This window comes from Lissotriton vulgaris, unplaced genomic scaffold (assembly GCF_964263255.1).
Source record: "Lissotriton vulgaris unplaced genomic scaffold, aLisVul1.2 SCAFFOLD_1924, whole genome shotgun sequence".
Lineage (NCBI taxonomy): Eukaryota > Metazoa > Chordata > Amphibia > Caudata > Salamandridae > Lissotriton > Lissotriton vulgaris.
Window position 1 is genome coordinate 201,354 of NW_028249199.1, and position 22,534 is coordinate 223,887.

The following is a 22,534-nucleotide window of genomic DNA, read 5'->3' on the forward strand; positions in this document are numbered from 1 at the left end:
AGAAATAAGAATAAAAGCTATTAACTAGCATCCAGTCTTGAATATTTTCTCAAGTACTGTGTTTGAATTTATGTTACTGCGGCGTTATCAGTACTGGCATTTTCTTTTTTGTTATGTTCTATGAAGGCTCAGCCATACTGATTAGAGCCAACCCTTAGTTGTTTATTGGTTAGATTGCCCAGTAGCACCTGTGTGCTCATTTTCTCGAGTTCATTAATGGTCAAGGTGTCAACGGCTAGTGGCTGAGGTAAGGTTTGTATCATATCATATCGTATCATGTCATATCAAAAGGATTTGTAGAGTATGGCTTATCATCCCGGGCAGTATCCAGGCGGTAAGTATGAGCCGTTTATTCGAACAGCCAGGTCTTCAGTGGCATAGAGGATGAGTTGGGGGTCGTCTGTGTATGAGAGGACTTTGAATCTGTGGCTGCGGACGATGTTGGTTGGCAGAGTCATGTAGAAGTTGAAGAAGGTGGGGCTGAGTGAGGAGTCCTGGGGGACGCCGCAGATGACGTCCTTGGCTTTGGAGGTGTAGGGTGGTAGACAAATTCTTTGAAAAAATGAGGTGATTAGCTTGAGTACGTCGCCACTGATGCTGATGTGGTGAAGTCTGTTGATCGGGATGTGGTGGGACACGGTGTCAGAGGCGGCAGAGAGGTCGAGAAGGATAAGGGCAGCGGATTCTCCACAGTCGAAGATGGTTCTGATGCAGTCTGTTGAGGCTATCAGGGCCATTTCTGTGCTGTGGTTGGATCAGAAGCTGGATTGGGAGGTGTCTAGTAGGTTGTTTCTCTCCAGGTTTTCTGTGAGCTGGTGGTTTATGGCTTTTTCAAGGACCTTCACAGGGAATGGGAGGAGTGAGATGAGGGGGGTAAATCTTGAGGTCGTTGGGGTCTGCGTGGGTTTCTTTAGGAGGGGTATCACTTCTGTGAGTTTCTATGTATTTGAGAAGGTGGCGGTGTTGATGGCCGCTTTGAGGATGTAAGTGAGCGGAGGGCAGATGTCCTTCCATCCTAAGTTGAAGGTGTGGTGTGGGCAGGGGTCTTTCGGAGTGCCTGAGTGTAAGGGAGTCATGATGGTCGCGGTGGTCTCAGTGTTGAGGGGGGTCCAGTCGGTGAGGTGGTTGTGCGGGATGTCGGCAGGAGTTGTGTGGAATGATCTCCATTCATTGAGCGTTGAAATTGCTGTAGATGTCTGATATCTAGTTGTGGAAGTGGTTCAACAGGGCGTTGCAGAGGTCCTGTGTGGGGTTGTGTTTTTGACGGCTGCTGGGGCAGAGAGCTCTCTAATGATGTTGAATAGTTCCTTTGAGTGGCTGCTGCTGGTTTCGATGCGAGTGGCCAGGGTATCTTTTTTGGCTTCTTTGAGGGAGCAGTGATATCCTCTGAGGGTGAACTTTAGTGCGGTGTGGTGTTTCTGCTGGAGTGCCTTTGTCGCTCTATTCATTTGCATTCTCAGATGGTGTGTTTGTTGGACCTCTTGGTGTTGGGTGGTTTGATGGGGGAGATGCTGTCTGCGCTTGTTTGTAGGCCAGTTTGCCGGGGAGGACTAAGCAGTTCTAGCGTTAATAACATGGGTACGACATCAGGGTAAACCTGTACAGCATACATTGGACAGGCAGGGACACTACTGCTGATATGAAGTATAGTAGGGAAAGATCACAACGTGGACAAAAGACAACATCAACATGAAATCACAGTGTATGCACACAAGACAATATTGGTGGGCAGAGTCAGCTTGTACGCATATGGAAGAGTCTATGCACAGAAACACAATAAATGCTTAGGGTAATGGTGCAGTCGTTCAATACCAGGGACTAACATTGATAAGCACCGAACGAATAATGGCATAAGGCGGACAAGAGCCTAGTTCATACATATTTTATTTTTATTTATTTATGGGCTTCTATAGCGCTGGAATCGACTCCAACGGAGTATCTCTGCGCTGTGATACCAAAATAGAGTCAAATTAAATATGCAGATGAGGGGTAAGGTCTAGATTTTATCAGTGAACAGCAGAGTTTTCAGTTGCTTCCTGAATTTTAAATGGTCTGTGCAGAGCCTGAGGGCCAAAGGCAATTTGTTCCATAGTGTAGGCCCTGCAACAGATAGAGCTTTCCCTCCATGTCTGGTTTTTTTTGCACGAGGTACTGCCAGAAGAAAATTCTCACTAGATCTCAACGATCTGGAGGGAATGTAGGGAGTAAATTTCTGCTCCAGATATGTAGGGCCATTTCCGTTTAAGCATTTATGGATAATGCAACATATCTTGAATTTGGCTCTTTGTCGGATGCTCAACCAGTGTAGTTTCTGTAATAGAGGTTTTGATGCTGTTCTTGGGGGAGCATTTAGGACAAGGCGAGCTGCCGTATTCTGGACCACCTGGAGCCTATCCAGAACTCCTTCATTGGCAGAAGGAGCAGTCCGTTACAGTAGTCAATGCGACTCAATATAAGGGCTTGCACCAAAGTTTTTCTGAAGGAATCCGGTAGCAGTGGGAATATTCTGCGCATCATGCTGATGATGTGGAAGCATGAGCCAGCTACCATGTTACTGTGCTGTTTGAGAGAAAGGTCGTGATCAAGGCGTATCCCTAGATTTTTGACAATTTGTTTGGGCTCCGGAACAGTACCAAGGTCAGATGGCCACCAGTCAGGGGTCCACAGTAATTTGGCATCTCCAAACAGCATTACTTCCGTCTTGTTGACATTGCACTGTAGGAAGTTGGTGGACATCCACTGTGCGACGGCTTTCATGCCAGCGGAGAAGGAGTTTCTTATTTCTGTGGTGAGATTTTGAAAGGGGAAGAGGAGCTGCGTGTCATCCGCATACGACACAGGGATGAAACCAAATTTGCGCATCACTCTTGCCAGGGGTGCCACGTAGATGTTAAAGAGTGTTGGGCTCAAACAGGAGCCCTGTGGCACCCCTTTCGTAATCTCTACCTCAGTTGATCTGTATTTACCCATGGTGACAGTCTGGGTCCGATCCGTAAGAAAGCTCCTCAGCCAAGCAAGGGCCATGTTTTTAACCCCTACGTTCGACAACCGGTCAATAAGGATGTTATGTGACACGGTGTCGAACGCGGCTGAAAGGTCTAATAACACCAAAATTACTGAGTAGCCTTTGTCCTGAAACATATGCAAATCGTCAGTGACAGACAGGAGGGTGGACTCTAAGCATGTGCCATCATCAAAACAGTGTTGTAGTATAGTAAAACTTGTAGGCCTAAGAAACCGTATATGTCCAGAAACACTGTGAAACACATAGGATAATGATACAGTTGCACAATAAAAGCAGTAGATGTGGACAGGTTCAAGCACCGAACCAATAATGTTGTACGGTAGACAAAACCAGGATTAGATGTAAGTATGATTAAACATCAGGCCAGTATTGGCATATGGTAAACAGAATACTTTAACGTTGTGAGTGACAGTATGTGCATGGAAGTATAGTGAGCGCGCCGGGTAGCAGTGTAGGTCCACAGTACCAAGTTTTGACCTAGCTGTGTTCCGGCATCGAAATCTGCTCTTTTGGCACCGGTGCTTTCAGCTGAAGATTAGCCACAAACAGGAGCTGGTGATTGGTAGAAAACCTCTTGAGAGCGCTGCCCAATGTCATTCCGCTGCATAGGGAGCCCAAACAGAAAACAGATCCCACCGAAGGAGCCAAAGAGCATTTCAATTGAAGAGGTAACGCAAAGAGTAGGCTGAGGCTGGAAACAGGTGGAAATCACACTGATGAAGTAGCCTTGGCTAGATGCCTGTTGCGTGAGGTAGCCCAAGCCTTCCTACTATGAAGAAGCTCAAAAACAAAAGGGAGAAATCTGACATAAAACCGTATTTTAGGGCCACAGTGCAGGGGGAGAAGGGCAGCTCCAGCAGCTCCACCCTGTGCCCCAAGTTCTGGTGGAGTCAAGTCAAATAATTTATATAGCGCGCTACATACCCAGAGGGTCTCAAGGCGCTTGAGGGTGGGAGGGGAAATTACATGTCGAATATCCAGGTTTTAAGTTGCTTTCTGAATGCTAGGTGGTTCTGAGTGAGGCGAAGGTGAATGGGAAGTGAGTTCCAGGTTTTAGCCGCCAGGTAGGAGAAGGATCTTCCTCCCATGGTGGTTTTGTTGATGCGAGGGACAGCGGCAAGGGCTAGGTTGGAAGAGCGTAGCTGGCGGGGGGGGGGGGGGGAAGGGAGGGGGTGTAGAAGGAAAGTCGTGTGTTGAGGCATTCGGGTACAAGTTCGTAAAGTGCTTTGTGTGCGTGGGTTAGGAGGCGGAATGTTATCCTCTTATTGACGGGAAGCCAGTGGAGGTTTTTCAGGTGGCCAGAAATGTGGTCTTTACGCGGAATGTCTAGTATGAGTCTGGCTGATGCGTTCTGGATGCGTTGGAGTTTTTTCTGAAGTTTGGCGGTGGTACCGGCGTATAGGGTGTTTCCGTAGTCCAGGCGGCTTGTAACCAGAGCATGGGTGATGTTTTTTTGAGCATGCGGAGAATGTTAAAGCAGGATGTTGAAACGGCGTTGACTTGTCTGGTCATCGAGAGTGAGGAGTCCAGGATGACACCCAGGTTCCGTGCGTGGTCCGTCGGGATGGGTGCTTTTCCTAGGGCCTCTGGCCACCAAGAGTCGTCCCAGGCGGAGGGAGAGGTACCTAGGATAAGGACTTCTGTTTTGTCTGAATTCAGTTTCAGACGGCTGTGCTTCATCCAGTCGGCGACTTCTTTCATTCCTTCATGTAGGTTGGTTTTGGCGGTGAGAGGGTCTTTGGTGAGTGAGAAGATCAGTTGAGTGTCATCGGCCTAGGAGATGATGTTGAGGTTGTGTTGGCGTGCGATGGTCGCGAGGGGGCTCATATATACGTTGAAGAGGGTGGGGCTGAGTGAAGATCCTTGTGGCACGCCGCAAATGACTTCAGTGGCCTCTGACTTGAACGGTGGGAGGCGGACTCTCTGAGTTCTTCCGGTAAGGAACGAGGTGATCCAGTCGAGTGATTTTCCTTGGATTCCGATGTTTCTGATGCGTTGTAACAGGGTGCTATGACAGACTGTGTCGAAGGCAGCGGAGAGGTCGAGGAGGATGAGGGCGACTGTGTCTCCATTGTCCAGTAGAGTTCGAATGTCGTCTGTTGCTGCGATGAGTGCGGTCTCAGTGCTGTGTTTGGCTCGGAAGCCGGACTGTGAAGAGTCGAGGGATCTCTTTGTTTCAAGGAAGGCGGCGAGCTGGTTGTTGACAATCCTTAGGCTGAGGCAGGTATTACAGGCTTGAGAGGCCAGCTGTGTTAGCAGCTGACCTGACCTGACCTGACCTGACTCAGAGGAAATAGCAAACCAAGAGGTGCTTCACTGTAGTGCTCGGACCATTACGCTCACCCTTCCACCCCAGAGTTGGGTGGGTCTGGAATCACACCCTCCTCCCGCCAAGCTTTCCATAACCTTCACGCTCCCTTTTATCAGATATCCACCAAGGGCTCCCGGGCTGCAGGGGGTGCAGAGAGAAGCAGCCCACTCAGCTTAACCTTTACGATGCAGTGGTGGCGGATGGCTACCCAGCAGATGGCTTCACAGGATCGCCGCAGTCGAGGCAAGATCACTCAGGAGGTGGCCCGCACAAGATTGCTGCAGTCGAAGCAAGGGCACATGTTCGCCCGACCCGGCCAGCAGCACACAGTGCAGCAGCGTCCAGAGGGCCGGGAGCCGCACTCTCCCCCGGAGCCCCACACCACGGGACTCCCCATCGGCATGAGGCATGCCCAGAAGCAGACCGCGCTGAGGTGCGCAATGCAGCACAAGATGTGGATGTGGAGATGTGGAGAAGTGTGGCTCAGGGGTTAGAGGCTCTATGAATAACAGGGGAAACCCATTAAACCAAACGGTACCTGGGTAAAGAAGACTAAATTAATATGAAATTGGTACCTTGGTTCTCGGTATATATTCTGAATTGAAATAATAAGGAATAAAACAAAAGTATTCCCTATTTAGTATTTATATTACTATGGCCACACTTTATCTATTTTTACCTTTTACAATCTCATGTCTCGTCATGAACCACAACCACGCCTTAGAATATTACTGAATGATTTTTTATTTTATCAAATAAAGAGATTTTTAAATATTTCTTGTTTTCAATTCAAACACATTTGTATATACAAGTAGTTTTTACATATATACAATAGAAGCCCTTCATTTCCAAACTAGGATGTCACAATGAAAAAATAATCCGGACATTCCTATCGAGATCAAACAGACTAATGTGAGGAAAACAAATAGGTAAAAATTATTTAAAGCAGCAGAGCGAAGATTAACTCGAAAGGAAGAGACACATAGAAAACACCCCGGGAAGAGAGCAACAAGCTTGGCCGGCTTTCGGTAACAAACGCGAGCGAGTAAAACGAAGAGGCGTTTTGCGTGACAGCTAAATGCTGTAAAAGGGAGATATTTTTCACCCAAGCACCGACAGCCTACTAACTAATTCCATTACCTGGAGATATACCGAGCTCAGTGAAAAAGAGAGCTCCTGATACAACTTGGAAATGACTCCCAAACCCAGATGACTCTATAACCCGATGGATTTCGAATAGCCCTAGTCCTGAAGAGGCCAGAATTGATTGGCTGAAACGCGTCGACTGTAAAGAGACAGCAGATATATAAAAACACTTTTTGATTAATTTAAATAATTTGTTGAGGGACTGAAAAAACATTGGGTTTAAATAATTTTTACCTATTTGTTTTCCTCACATTAGTCTGTTTGATCTCGATAGGAATGTCCGGTTTATTTTTTCATTGTGACATCCTAGTTTGGAAATGAAGGGCTTCTATTGTATATATGTAAAAACTACTTGTATATACAAATGTGTTTGAATTGAAAACAAGAAATATTTAAAAATCTCTTTATTTGATAAAATAAAAAATCATTCAGTAATATTCTAAGGCGTGGTTGTGGTTCATGACGAGACATGAGATTGTAAAAGGTAAAAATAGATAAAGTGTGGCCATAGTAATATAAATACTAAATAGGGAATACTTTTGCTTTATTCCTTATTATTTCAATTCAGAATATATACCGAGAACCAAGGTACCAATTTCATATTAATTCAGGGGTTAGAGGCGGCAGACCCGGAAGCCGAGATCGGTCCTGGACCAGGGTTCAATTCCCCGCCTCGGCGGGTCTTGGGCTCAAAAATTCCACGGACTCGATAATTCTCGCTCCGGTGCCTTCTTGACTCACGGGTTCACACTCTGCGACTCTGGGCAATAGCTTGCTTAATCTCCACAACGGCCCCTCGCGGCGGGATGCCTGGCTTTCACCTTGTGGATACCCTGCCGGGGTTATCTCACAGGGGAATACCAGGACGGGTTGCCTAAGCAAGCGCTTAGATACCGGGTCGGTGATTTGCGCTATATAAATACATGTACATTTACATTACATTTACATTTACATGTGGCACCGATGTCCCCACTGAACCACCTAGGTGCTACCCAGTGCGAGGCAGGGGTTGCTCGTGAGGGAAACAACACTTACAACGCAATTTTTCACAATGCACTACCTTTACAACGAAACTTTTACAACGCAACATCCATTACAATGCAACCATTACAACGCATGTCACAACAACGCATGCCACTACAACGCATGTCATTACAACGCATGTCATTACAACGCATACCATTACATAGAATACCTACACTATCCAACACTTACCCTACTGTTGCACCCCCTGGAGTTGGAATAGTAATTTTTACCCCTACACTATCCAGCACTTACCCTACTGCTGCATCCGCTGGAGTTAGAATAGTATTTTTTTTACCCCTACACTATCCAATACTTACCATACATGCAATGTAATGATATGCGTTGTAATGGTATGCGTTGTAAATGTAGTATGCGTTGTAGTGGAATGCGTTGTAAAGGTAGTTTCAAATAATTAGTTGTAATGGCATGCGTTGTAATGGAATGCGTTGTAATGGATGTTGCGGTGTAAAAAATGCGTTGTAAAGGTATGCATTGTAAAAGTATGCGTTGTAACGGCATACATCCTGCTGGTGAGGTAGGCTGAGCAGGTGGAGTGGGTTGCATGTCCTGGTAAGCTTTGCAGCTTCTTTTTCGGTCCTCGATCCGGCTGGGGGCGCTAGATTCCGATGGCGTTGGCCCCTATGTTTATCCCCCGTTCTCTTGAGTGGGGGGGCGATGGCTGGGCTTTCGATAGGATTTGTGCCAATAGCGATCCCTAGCCCTGGGAGCCTTCAGACGGAGCTCCCTACCAGTTGGCCACCTTGGAGCAAAAAAAAACATGTCGACCCATACCAATAATGAGAGAGTCCGTTGGTTTCTCACAACGCATCCACCACTGCTTTTAATCCTTGTCTACGGTTGCCATTATTAAAGTAGACCACACTGTTGGGTAATTCAAAAGAAAATTTTAATTCACCTCTTTTTCTCATTTGAGATAATCAAACCACCCCCTCCCCCCTAAAAAAACTCGCTCCAATGTAAAAAGCCGACAAAGGCACACTCTTGATGCACTAGATAGCCCGAATGATGACGCAAGCCACCAACCAGGCTGGTGGGTAAGGTGTCTTTAAAAAAAAAAACAACACATGCTCTTTCACACCCAGATTGAGGAGCATCTCAAAAGAATTAATAAGGAACTTGGTAGATGTTGCCTACTAACCTATTGGCTTTAGGTTAGTTTGTGCGCTTGCAGAGATTGCATTGCATTCCAACAGTTGTAAAAGGCAATTCAACGTAATGCTGGACTGAGGAGCAGATAATGGCTAATTAAGGCCCCAAATAATAGGTGCATGCCAGCAATACATATATTAAAAGGCCTGGATGCAGAGGATGCTGTTGTTATCATCCTGAACATGGAGCCTTTTGTTTCTATGGCAGTCATGAGCTTCACTGTCAGACAGTAGGTTATCAGGCGGTTTAGTCTCCCTTTCTGATACCTTGACTTATTCTAAGTATGTGGTTCAGTCCAGAAGCAATCCAGTTATCATAATCTGTTAAATGCCCTGAGTAGCTCACTGGATCCCTTACTTGGTTCACCCATCTTAAATGTCATCCTAATATTACACTTCTCTCCACGTCAGCGGAGCGTCTCCGCAGCGCACCTGATCTCCGTGAGTGGCAACAGGCTCATCCTTCTCAAGAGTCAACACATCCAACCTTTTACTAAGGATCTTGAGTTATACTCATGGTGCACGGGGCCAGGCTCTTAAGAGACCAGCCCCAAACGATCACCTTCAACAGAGGTGCAGTCAATCACAACGTCTGTAAGAGATGACGGGCCTCTTCGGACGTCATCAATTCCCTGGGATTTGAAAATGTGTATGTGATAGTTCATTACGTGAAGTACTGCAGTATGAGCAGAGTTGCAATGTCGCTTTCAGGAGATAAAAATTAACAATCCATTTGACTCCATATCTCATTATAGATTACGACTGCCTATTAAGTCATTAGCAGCTATCTTGGAATTAAAATTACCCCTAGTTGAACAGCATCTAAAAGACTCCATCGCGTGCACGTCTTTGTTTTAGTGACCGATGACCCGTCTCCCTCATACACTAGAGTCTGCTGAGTGAAGGTTTATTTATAAGTGTTCCTTCAGGTACAGTCTGAGCGAGAGGCTACAGGCCTCGTGCTCCTTCTCTCAGCTCTGCAGGGCCTGTGAGATAGACCTTTCTCTTCAGTGGGCCAAGAAGGATCTGGTAGGATCTTCACCTTAGCACGCATCCACTCTGCAGGTGACACGCATCTCTCACCTGTGCCGGGACTGCCGCCTTGCTCCTTCACAGATGTAACTTGCGTATCCTCCATGAACTCTTTTCCCATGAATAACATATCAGAATCAGCAGTCACGTGACCTGTCAAAGTAAGACAACAGCCGCGCTTTACACTTGTGTGTGTAAGATCACATGGAATAATTTGAGGCTCTAAATCCTTTAACTCATCTGCACAAAATACTTTATCATTATTCTTATTTTAAATTGATTATATTACACAGATATGTGTCCACTAGATAAGTTAATGATATATTCCCAATAAATACTTTGTATGTGAAAACAAACATATGGGTTGGTTTCACCTTTAGCCGTTTTGCTGCTAAGAATATTCTCCCTTGTGGTAAGTCCTTTCATTTATGTTTCTGGAACTTCACACTTAAGCCTTCCAAACATTCCCCCCCCTGCAATAAGGGACATCAACAAAAGGTTTGAAGTGCAAGATGACTAACTTCCCAGCATTCAGGTACAGCCAAAGTTATAAAAAATAATACCACAGTATGTTAACTTCTCCAAGGGATGGTCCATTTTCCCTTTTTATGTGCTTTCCACCTACTTGCAATTTACGGTGGAGAAAGATCTGAAGGCCATGGGTGAACCCGGAAAGCTATACATTTCTTAAAACTAGACATTATAAATTCAGCAACAGGTATTTTTTTTAATTAAAATAAAAAATAATGGAAAAAATAGAAATAGCTCACGTTTCCACCTGTAATTGTATACCTCAATTGCAAATTTACAAAAGCAATACATGGTTACGTCTGTTAGACCCTTCTCATTGTAGGTTTATGTAACGTTTGTTGGTTGTCCCTTTGTCCCCACCCTGTTTTTCTGTGAACCTTAGACAGACTTCCTTTCGTCTCTATGGTTGTCTCTTCCCTTATCCTCACTCTCTCTCTTCCCCTACCCCCCACTACTTTCTCTTGGCTTTCTCTCCTCCCCTAATTGTATTGCTGATTGTTTGATTTAATGTTTACTTGTTGGTCTTCTTCTAGTATATTGTTAAACCACATTGTTGCACTTCCTGTCGTCTCTCCTATCGTCTCCTACCGCATCCTCCCTCTATTTATGTCTCTCCCTCAGTCCTCTCTCAATGTTTTGAGACTGAACTATTTTGTCTGATGCCCGATGGAGCGACTTGGTTTAGCTATAGGGGAGATGGGCCGTGGATTCCCTCCTTGGTCGTCACCTACCCAGTCGGTCTTTAGGCAGACTTCTTTTCGTCTCTCCTTATTGTCTCTTCCCTAGCTCCGATCCTCTCTCCCCTTGCCTGCTACTCTGCCTACCCCCTGTCCTTTGTGCCCTTTGACTAAGCACTCCTTCTCCCCTTGTTAGGGAAAGATCCAATATTTATACACTGGAGTCTCAGCGAACCCGCTGAGTGAGTCCACTGCGCCAAGGGAGCCACTCACACTTGAGGTATGGTATGGCACCCCTTGCCAAAGCACTCCGTCTCCCTTTTTTGGGGAAGGATCCAGTATGTAGGCCTTGGAGTCTCGGAGACCTCTCTGAGAGAGTCCACTACATAAAGGGAGCCTCTCGCAATAGAGATAGGGAAGGGATACCACTTCCCCTGGGATCACAGCTTACTGGACTTTGGACGTTGCCTTGACTCGTCTACCGGTTTGTGTCTTCGTCACCCTTCCCCTCTTCTCCCCATGCTGTGTCTCTCACCCTCCCCTCCCCTTCTCTTTCCCACCTTCATTATCTGTCTACTTCCCCGACTCCAACCCCCCCTGAATCTCTCACCTTGCCTTCTTTTCCCCTTACGTATTTGTGCTTATTGTTTATCTCAACCTTACAAGTAACTATGTTGCCATGCTCTAAGAACTGTGTAACCTATGTAACCTGTAACTATGATCTGATGCTCATGTAAAGCGCTGTGATACCTCCGGGTCTAGCCAGCGCTATATACAACTTTTTAAAATAAAAAATAAAAAATAAATAAAAAATTATTATATTTAACTGTGTACCCACCATGCTTCAATTCATACTGGGAAATTAATGGATGAAAAATGAGTGACCTCTCTGCATTTTTTAAATGTGTCCTAGATACTAATTCTAGGGATGGTGGTTACTCGGAGAGGCCTGAGCTTAAGTTACCCACACCATCATGTGATTCAGAGGGTAATTTGCAAAATGTGATCTTTCTTGCACACTCACTCACATTTGGAAGCCAATAACGGAGAGACATTCAATTCATAATAACAACTGGTGCACTATTCTGTCTGCCACACTTCTCCTGATAAACAAGGTACCTCACTTGTAGGGCATGGCTTGCGAACACGAATGATACACAAATGTCCCCAAAAAACAAAGCGGAGACATCAACATTTTTGGTGATGAAGGTAGATGTGTTATTTGGGCCTAGTCTCGGTCACCACCAAGGAAAATGTAAAGATTCATGCGTCCAAGGTGAGTTAAATAGTAGATTATTAAAGAGGCAAAGCATTGTAGAGTGTCGTCAGTGCCTCATACAGAAGATCCCCTTAACCGCTCCGCAATCCAGATCCACTACCCTTCCAAATACCAACAAAGGGCACGTGCCACTTACAAACACAACACATCTTCCTCCTTTAAAACCTGGCAAAATATACCAAAATAAATAAATGAACCAATAAGTTATAATCCTAAAACAATAAATATAAAATACACATAACAATTATAAATATAATGTGTTCCTTGAGCAAGGAGCAGAATGCAATATAATGACAGCAACTGCATGGCAGTCCTCTCTGTTAAATCATAACTAAATCCTTACCTTGTTCTGGTTGCATACGGTCTCTTACCCACTTATTAGTGTGGGAAGATTGTGCAGGAACCATATCAGGGTTCTCCATACCGTTGCATGCAGGAGTGTCCCCTTGTTCACCCATCTCCACAACATTCTCATCACTCCCCTCCCTACAACAACGCTCACGATTTACGCTGTTGTCATCGCACTCAAGACCTACATTTTGCCCTCATCATTCCACAGCCAACCATTCCTTATTTCCACATCACCTTCTCTTCCTTCCACACAATAATTGTGTTACATTTGGATAATTTACTGCAATGCAAAGTCTTAACCATCACTTAATGGAGCAGAAATAGAAACAAATGCGATCACCTGAAGGGGACTGACTTAACCATCACTCAATTGAGCAGAAATAGAAACAAATGCGATCACCTGAAGGGGACTGACTTAACCATCACTCAATTGAGCAGAAATAGAAACAAATGCGATCACCTGAAGGGGACTGACTTAACCATCACTCAATTGAGCAGAAATAGAAACAAATGCGATCACCTGAAGGGGACTGACTTAACCATCACTCAATTGAGCAGAAATAGAAACAAATGCGATCACCTGAAGGGGACTGTCTTATTTTTCTTTGACCTCTCTAAACTTTCACACCCATTTCAACTTGCACCCAATCACCCGACTCCAACACCACATTCTTAACACCATGTTCCTGATCAAAGTACTCTTTCAGCACCTCTTAGGCTCTCCTCAGGCTACTCATGATCACAGAGGAAGACCACTCTTCATGTCGATATCCAGACAACCAAGCAGCATTGTCCTTCATGAATGGTTCTCGACTCGTTGACACTCGACACAGGCTGCACTCTATCAGGGGTAATTCTGTAAAACCAAATCAACTTGTCCAACCCTTATTCCCAGCACTTACCTTTCTGAACAGCAATTTGTATACTGTCGATAATCACCCTATTGAAGCGCTCCACTGACCCATTGCTAGCAGGATGATAGAGGGGACAAGAATTGCTCCAACAACTCTGACACAAACTGTGATCCAATATCAGTCAACGATGTCTTAGGTATTCCCTCTCTGAGGAACACCCCTTTAAAAAAAAATACAATTGCACGAGAATCAACCATGGTAAACACATATGTTTCTGGCCACTTGGAAAACAAATCCAAAAGGGCTATAAAGTATTTTGGAACTCCAGTACAATCAAGACCCATCCCTAGAATATCAATGGCTTTCAAAAGACCCTAGCGAATACTCGTAACTCCTAGGAGTGGTTTAAATGTGATCTGGGACGTGTCCACATTAGCACAGGACATACAATTCCTTACATATCTTTCCACATTAATTTATTTATTTATTATTATTTATTTATTTAAAATATTTATAAAGCGAGACTGTCACCTGGCAGGTATCCTGGCGCTGGTAGCTACTCTTGTGGTTTATTGACGGGGGTGAACTGGGACTGGCCGGTTTTATAGGGACAGGGGAAAGAGCCATGTTTTGATACGTTTCCTGAATGGGAGGAGATGAGGGATATGGCGAATGTCGACAGGTAGACTGTTCCATAGCTTGGCTGCAGCTACACTGAACGATCTTCCTCCCATCCTGGCCTTCTTACATCTGGGCACTCTCGCGAGGCAGGCAGTTGTGGACCTGAGTGTTCTGGTGGGGGTATACCAGGAGAACAGACGTTGAAGAGGTCTGGGTCCTATTCCATGTAGTGCCTTGAAGACCAGGCAAAGGGCCTTGAAGGCAATGCGTTGCCTCAAAGGCAGCCAATGCAACTCGGCCAGTGCGGCAGTGGCCGAGGATCTCCTAGTCCATCCCAGAGCCAGTCTGGCTGCTGCCGACTGGACTCGTTGGAGTCTGTCCAGTAGTGTCGCAGGAGATTCAAGCAGCAGGGCGTTGCAGTAGTCAAGGCGACTAAGAATAGTACACCTGACTACTAGTGCTCTGGCGGAGGATGGAAGTAGAGGCAAGACTTTGCGCAGTGAGCGCATAAAGCCGGCGCAAGTTGCGACTGTTCTTGAGACCTGTGTTTCCATGCTTAATTGATGGTTAAGCATGACGCCCAGGTTGCGAACGGTGGTAACTGGTAGGGGGTTGTTGGAGTTTTCCGCGGGCCAGAACTCAGCGGGCAGAGGGCGGGGTATGCGACTCGCAGGGCAGTACATCACCTCGGTTTTCGAGGAGTTGAACTGGAGTGAGTTCCGGTGCAACCAGCATGCCGTGTCTCGTAGGCAGTCATGGAAGGCTTGCAAGGAGATGGAGTCTTCGCCTTCCCATGAGAGAAGGAGCTGTGTATCGTCCGCATAGTTTACTGTGGTCATGTTGTGTGACTTAATTAACGTGACCAGAGGTTTTAAGTAAACGTTAAAAAGAATCGGACTGATAGAGGAACCCTGGGGGACACCGTGAGGGACCGTGGAGAAGACTGATTGGAAAGGGGGGAGGGAAACAGCCTGTTTTCTGTCGCTGAGGTATGAGTGAAACCAGATCAGGGCCGTGCCGTCGATCCCTGCCGCTCTCAACCGCTGGAGCAGGACCCTATGGTTGACAGTATCGAATGCGGCAGACAAGTCAAGTAAAATGAGGGCCACGGCTTGGCCCCTGTCTGCGCGCATTCGAAGCTCCTCCATGGCCGTGAGCACCGCGGTTTCAGTGCCATGGGCTGGGCGAAACCCAAATTGGAATTCGTCCAAAAGATGGTGCTGCTCGAGGTGGGTTGAGAGGCATTTACTGACCCAGCGTTCGAGCACCTTTACTGGGAAAGGCAGGAGTGATATGGGGCGGAAGTTGAACAGACAATCTGGGTTTAGCGTGGGTTTCTTTAGCAGCGGGGTTATAAGCGCTTGCTTCCAGGAGCGGGGAACGACGCCGCAGCTCAGGGATTGGTTACAAATCAACCGGAGGATGTGAAATAGTTGGTGCCCACAGGTTTTCCATATTTTCGGTGGCAGAGGGTCAAGGGGGGATCCGGAAGTGATGCCCTGTGCGACTATTTCAAATTCTGTTTGAGAAATAAGAGGGAAAGCCAGCAATTTGTTCGTGGGAGGACAGGTTGGCCTCAGAGATTCAGGATTAGTGAGGTTGATTTCGGGGAGGGTGGAGAGAGTGGAAGACGGGGACGTTGCCAGGTTATTAATGATAGTCTCAATTTTATCAGTAAAAAACTGAGCGAGGCTATCACAAAGGGACTGAGACGGGGGGATGGAGTTTTTGACGCAGTCAGGGTGTAAGATATTGTCCAGAATCTGAAATATGCTTTTTGGACTGTTAGCCGCATTGGTAATGGTGGAGCAGTAGTAATTCGCTTTACTCTCTGCAATAGCGGACTTGTAGTCATGGAGTGCCTTCTTCCAGAGGGTTTTGTTGATGTTACAGTATCCGTGTCTCCACTTTCTCTCAGCTTGTTTGCAGGCTGATTTGAGGGTTTTCAAAGAGTCGTTGTACCAGGGAGCCGGGGCTCTACCTTTCGGTTTACAGAGTTTAAGAGGGGCAGCAGAGTCCGCAAGGGAGGTGATTCTCGAGCTAAAGGATCTGTAGTTATCTTCCACTGAGTTGGTAGTGGCGAAACTGTCCTCCACCTCGAAGATTCTGGTGGAGGTGCTGAGTTTTTCTAACGCTTTCCAGTTTCGGTACGAGAATTGTGGGGGCGGGTGAGATTTGGCTTTGCTTGTTGTGGCATTATTGATGTAGAGTTTGATGAGCGAGTGGTCTGTCCAACTCATAGGCAGGATGTCGCCTACTTGGGTTAGACCTGGGCTCGAGAAGATAAGATTGAGTCGGTTGCCTGCGGAGTGAGTGGGGTCCTTTATCAGTTGTTGGAGGCCTACACTATCACAGGACAGCCGAAGGTTGTCTAGTCCTGCGTCTAGGCTGCAGTTTGGCCAGAGGTTAAAGTCTCCTAGAAGTACTAGTTTACTGTGAGAGGTTGCCATGTTGGTAATAGTCGTGAGAAGGGCTTGCTGTTGCGGGAGAGAAAAGGCCCCAGGTGGGCGGTAGCAGATGATTACCGTAAAGGTATCTCCTTGATGGCAGTTTATAGACAGACCAAAGAGCTCGATTCCAGGTGTCGGGTCTATGTCTAGGATGTTCGTTTGCCACGAGGCTTTGAAGATGACGCCAACTCCGCCGCCGCGGCCTTTGGGTCTAGGAAGATGGAGAATGTTAAAGTTTAGCGGACAGGCGGCTGCTAGGTCGGTCTCACAGTTTGCATGTGTCCAAGTCTCGGTTAGAAAGAGTACATCTAGATGGTGTGACTCGATAAGAAGATTAATTTCGGTGGCATGTTTTGGTAAGGATCTTACGTTCAAGAGGCCTCCTACAATGAGGTCCTTATGTGTGAAGTCAGTTAATGGGAAGGCAGTCTCTTCGAAGGAGAGCTTACCTTCATGCGCATACCCTCGAAGGTCAAGCAGAGCATCCCGAGTGGAGCCGGGGGATGAAGGGCTGTGCCGGACAGGGTTTGTGGCGCTAGGCGCGTCCTCATCGCGGACGAGCGCAGACGAGCTTGCCTTAAGCGTGCCTTCGGCGCGCAATCGGCGTGCCCGCTGCGCTCGTCCGCTGCGCTTCCGACATTGACACATGGTTTATAGTGGTGACGGGTAGCGTAGGAGGGGGTGTGGCCAACAAGAAGTGGGCGTGGCTGTCATCTCCCTTCGGCGTTCAATGGCGCCAAGAAACGAGTGGTTTCTGAGTCCCAGCAGCTAATAATCAGCTGTTATGGGATCAGGGATTGTGCAAGTCAGGCAAGTATTTTAAAAACACCATTAACACCAGGTCACCAAAAGTACATTTTAACTCGTATCTTAGGTTTGATCATTCCCAAAGGCCCTTCATGTATGATGGCCAAACCTTTGGACCTCAAGGATATAAGAGCTATTATCCTATCTCCTCGCAGCAAGCACCCCTTGTTATCAACTGACAACTCATTCCTTACTTCCCAAAATCTTTTGGAACTGTTATCCAGAAAGTTCATACTTGGCCAAACCATCTAGACAGCAATCTTTGATTGTACATAAAATTCTATCCTCCTCGTAAAACAACATTTCCAATCATCCACAGAAATGGCACAGTCTTCATCACTAGTTTGTTGGATAGATGCACTGCTGGTTTATATTTGAGTTATTGGTGAAAAAAGTTTGATGTTTTAGGTGCTCCTAGAGGTGACGTCGAGGGTCCTACGGCGTCTTAGAACATTAGGTAGAAGCGAAGCTAGAGAACCTCTAGTTTCATCCCTTTAGTGCACACTGATTGTTGTCTTTCCGGTTAGAAAAAGACTTCCATTCTCAAGTTTGTTGATGCAAAAAATATCTTTTTTTATTTTTTGACGTTTTAGCTGTGGTTTATCATTTCATTTTCATTCTTGTATTAATCCAATGCACTTCAGGCTATGTCATTACAAGGTTTCATTTCCAATGCATTTCGGGCATTAATGGCATGCCCTTCATCAGGGAATCGACAAAGCCTTTCCTCTCGTGTTGTGTGCATCTGTGGTATTCTATTGGGGTGCTCGGGCCGACGCCACAGAAGACTGTCAACAGCCCGAGCAACCCATCGATCCTCCCTCGTCACTGCCCGACTCCGCCAGCCTCTCCCATGCAGCTGCTACTTCCCACCACTGTTGGGCCATCGGGAGCATCCTCACGCCTCTAGCTTCCTCCCACATCAATGCTCTGACCCCTGCTCCCACCCACTCTATTACATCCCTATCCCAAGCCGAGATCCGCGGTCCTCTCACAGACTTCCACTCTAGCGCGTTCCTGCGTTTAGCTAAGCATCAATCAAACGATTCCCGGCTTTGCGTTTAGGCGGTCTGGGGAAGAGACCTAACAGGCACGATTGAATTGTTAAGGCCAACTCCCTACCAAGCACCCCTTTGATCTTTACCAGCACCGCCTCTCAGTAAGGGCGTAACCTCTGGCAATCCCAAGTCATATGGACAAAGTCGGCGTCAGGATGCATACACCTGGGACATGGTCTTACTTCCCCCACATATGTCACATTGAGCCGATGCAGGGTCATGTAGGTCATACACCTGGGGCATGGTCTTACTTCCCCCACATATGTCACATTGAGCCGATGCAGTGTCATGTAGGTCATACACCTGGGGCATGGTCTTAGTTCCCCCACATACGTCACATTGAGCCGATGCAGTGTCATGTAGGTCATACACCTGGGGCATGGTCTTACTTCCCCCACATATGTCACATTGAGCCGATGCAGTGTCATGTAGGTCATACACCTGGGGCATGGTCTTACTTCCCCTACATATGTCACATTGAGCCGATGCAGTGTCATGTAGGTCATACACCTGGGGCATGGTCTTACTTCCCCCACATATGTCACATTGAGCCGATGCAGTGTCATGTAGGTCATACACCTGGGGCATGGTCTTAGTTCCCCCACATACGTCACATTGAGCCCATGCAGGGTCATGTAGGTCATACACCTGGGGCATGGTCTTAGTTCCCCCACATACGTCACATTGAGCCCATGCAGGGTCATGTAGGTCATACACCTGGGGCATGGTCTTACTTCCCCCACATATGTCACATTGAGCCGATGCAGTGTCATGTAGGTCATACACCTGGGGCATGGTCTTACTTCCCCCACATATGTCACATTGAGCCGATGCAGTGTCATGTAGGTCATACACCTGGGGCATGGTCTTACTTCCCCTACATATGTCACATTGAGCCGATGCAGTGTCATGTAGGTCATATGGGTATAATTAAATTGTATATATTTCAGTCGGGTGTTCCGGGAGGTTTTCCCAGGATATCGCAATACTTTACGCCACTCCTAGTCATTAGGAACCCTACCCTCCATCCCATCCCATCGAAAAAGTTTCTTTCTTTCCTACTCACTTGTGGACAGGTCAACATTGATGATTTTCTCTACATCGTCAAGATCTTTAGAGCACAAGTCTTCTTTTTCCTTTGGTCTTAATGAAAAAACAGAATTGGCAATCAGGGGGCCTGTAATGAAAAGAGAAATATTATTAATTCAAGCTTTTGTGAAGCGACAAAATACACCAGAAGCATTGCTATGAAGGAACTCGGAGGTAGACAAAGTAGAATGAAAAATAATGTACCAGTGATAAATGGGAGGGAAGAAAGTACAGGCCCCAAATTGCATTCCTGTCCAGTCTGCAGGTTATCGATGCTAAGTTTTGTTGTGTGAGCTAAATATGTCTGAGAGTTTTTAGTCATCTCGTGGACCACTGCCTACTACCGAACAAACTTTTATTTTACAATCATAAACAAGAAAGGGTTCCAAGGGGCCTACACCCCGTTTGAGAATACATTCCCGTCCAACCTCAGGAGTCTGTCATGTTTCATTGTTTTGCAATGAATGTTCGTTACAAAACATTGATACCTCTCGTATGGGATCACTATTTGAGAGGGACAATTACAGCACGGCCCTTCGAAATAGCTAATTGGTATCGAGTCGAAAAGTAATTTTAGGAGTTGGTATAAATAAGAACCCAATATATTATACCCAAGGGAAATGTTGATTCCTGGTAAAAGGGACAGTTTGTGTATTGTTATTGAGCGTCATTTGCGTATTTCTATATTCAAAGAGACCTGGGATTTTCTGCCTTAACTGGGACTTTGTGTGGCTACTGTTTTCAGTATTTGTAAGCACTTTCATACGAGTTTGGGTGGAGGAGGACTCTGTGACTGGCCCATAATTCTGCAGAGGAGAATGTTGTGCACATTTTTTTGTGTCCAGCCTATGCCTCCGCCAGTAGGACCTGGCCAGCCCCCATATGCAGGCCGCTAAGGGAACCCAACAACTCTGCTGCACTTCGCATCCTCAGGGCAGACTGCCTTCCGGCTGTTGCCACATTTGTGGGTGCTATGTGGGTGATCAGAAGGAATGTGCTTTCCCTCCCTGTACTGGTCTGAAATTGTTTGTATTATTTACTAGCTGCCACTTAATGTTTTATCTAAATGCACGTTTTGTAAATTACTGTTTTAGTTTTTTTAATCTGTTTTTTCAAGTTAGCGATTGTTTGTACATTGTTAAACTATGTTTCTATTAATTATTCTTCATTTTAATTTTGCTGGTGTTTTTGTGGCCCTGGTGGCCGAAATAAAGTTATTTGACCTGAAGTGAACACTAGCGACAGTCTAGAAAGGGTTGCCAGACAGGGTACAAGCACACAGTGGCATAAGAAAGAGTGAGTGCTATTTTTACCCTCTGCAGCCAATCCTGCTTTGACTGAATTGTCTTCTCCCCTACTGTGCTAACACCATCTTATTCGCTGCTAGTAGTGCCAGCAAGATTTGCTTACCCCTGTAGGACATTAAGAGGAAAGTATTGTTTATCAGTAAGCCAACCATCATGTATGTGGAAAGTCTGGTAGTTTTGTCTTGAAAGAGTTTTTCCGTTGTGTTGAGAACTTCTCCCCAGCAGATCTGAGTTTTTGTGCAAGTCCGTAGCAAATAAATCAAGGTCCATGCTGAGTCGCCACCCCTCCAGCATCTGCTTGAGGTTCTTGAATTCCATTCATGGAGGTTAACTGGAGAGCGATGTGACTAGCTACTAAGGTTATAGCTGTTTTATGTGTGTTTATTTGAGTGGTGTTAGAGCTCCAACATGTATATATCTCCAGTCGGTATCGCAGAAAGTGTGCCTTATTTCTCTTTAAATAGTGCTTCCAAAGCATTTTGGTTGCATCCCTCAATGTGCACTCTCTATCAATCCTCTTTTGAGGGTATAAATGATTACAGAACTTTCGCTGAATTGTTTCACTTGTTGTCGTAATTTGACGATGGCTGGGTTAGCGCTTAGCTTTGCTACACGTTATTTCCCTTAACTTGGCCTTATTCGAAAACGCCATTTTGTATGTTACGGCGGCCATTTTAGGGAATGAGCGGCCTCGTGGTCAGCATGCCCTTTAGTCCTTTGTCCGTGCCACTGACCACTTGAGTTTGCCCAGCAACAGGCTATTTTTAGTAACGGTCAAGCCTGTACATGCGCAGTTCCGACTGACCAGTCACCCCTTAGGAATGTTCCGCCAAACTGACCAGTGGAGTTGTAACCCCTCCCATGAGTTGGCTGTGCTCCAAAAATGACCATATATGTACCTAACCTCTGTAACCATGTACCGCCTACCTTTCTCTTGTTTGAAAACTGTATAAAAGAGGGACTCGCACCGAAGTTCGGTGTGATACTTCTTGCATTGCCGAAGGGTGCTGTAGGAATGTACCACCACCCCATGGGGTCTTAATAAACTTGTCTTTTGTACTTTTCAGTTTCCGTGCCAACAGTTCTTTTGGTGTAAGTGGGTATTCTGCGGAGCATGTAGGCCTTGGGAACCCAATACCACAAATTGGCGACCACGAAGGGACTCATCGGCGACTCGGATGCCCGAAGGAGAGGTCGTGACGAAGGATTGGAAACTCGCCATGGACGCGTACGCTGCCACTGAGTGACCCGAGTCTTGGCACCCACGGTGTTTTCTTCCCTTCCTTCTGATCTGACCTTCCAGGTGGCGCCGGTCTCCGACTGAGATCCTGCTCGTCTGTGTTGCGGTACAGTGCCCGTTTGGCTGACTCGATCAAAGACCTTGGCAGTTGGAATCTGGATATTTGAGATTTGGGTAAGATTTGTGATCGGTAAGGTAGTCTGCGGACGCTTACTGAAGTTCTATGATTGTGATTATGATTTGAGTTAGCTAACATTTTGACTTTGCGAATTTGAATACATATGTGCAGTGCACTTCACATAGGCAGGCATGTAGAGATGTTTCTCTAACTTTGTTCGTACTTTGAGCGGCACATTTGTGTGAAGTATTGTAAGTGCCATTTTTACGGTATCACGCTTTCGTGGTACTTTTTGAACATGCCTGTTTTAAGCACACTCCGAGGGATGTGCTGTCTTGGAAATGGTACCACATATAGGTTAAATGAATCTCAGCCGGCTCCCCCAGAGGGAACACCTAAACGTGATATGTATGTCAAATTTGGCCTTCCCCCTATACTGTACA

General features: G+C 46.2%; 1 protein-coding gene across 1 annotated transcript in view; it reads right to left on the bottom strand.

The window, feature by feature from the left end:
• LOC147663671 (uncharacterized) overlaps positions 1–22,534 on the bottom strand; it is a 113,587-nt gene that overhangs the window by 70,271 nt on the left and 20,782 nt on the right. The window contains exons 3-4 of the mRNA XM_086950275.1: positions 19,404–19,514; positions 9,761–9,862 (exon numbers count right to left, since the gene is read on the bottom strand). Coding sequence (XP_086806401.1) covers positions 9,761–9,862; positions 19,404–19,514 — 213 coding nt within the window. The remainder of the gene's footprint in view (positions 1–9,760; positions 9,863–19,403; positions 19,515–22,534) is intronic.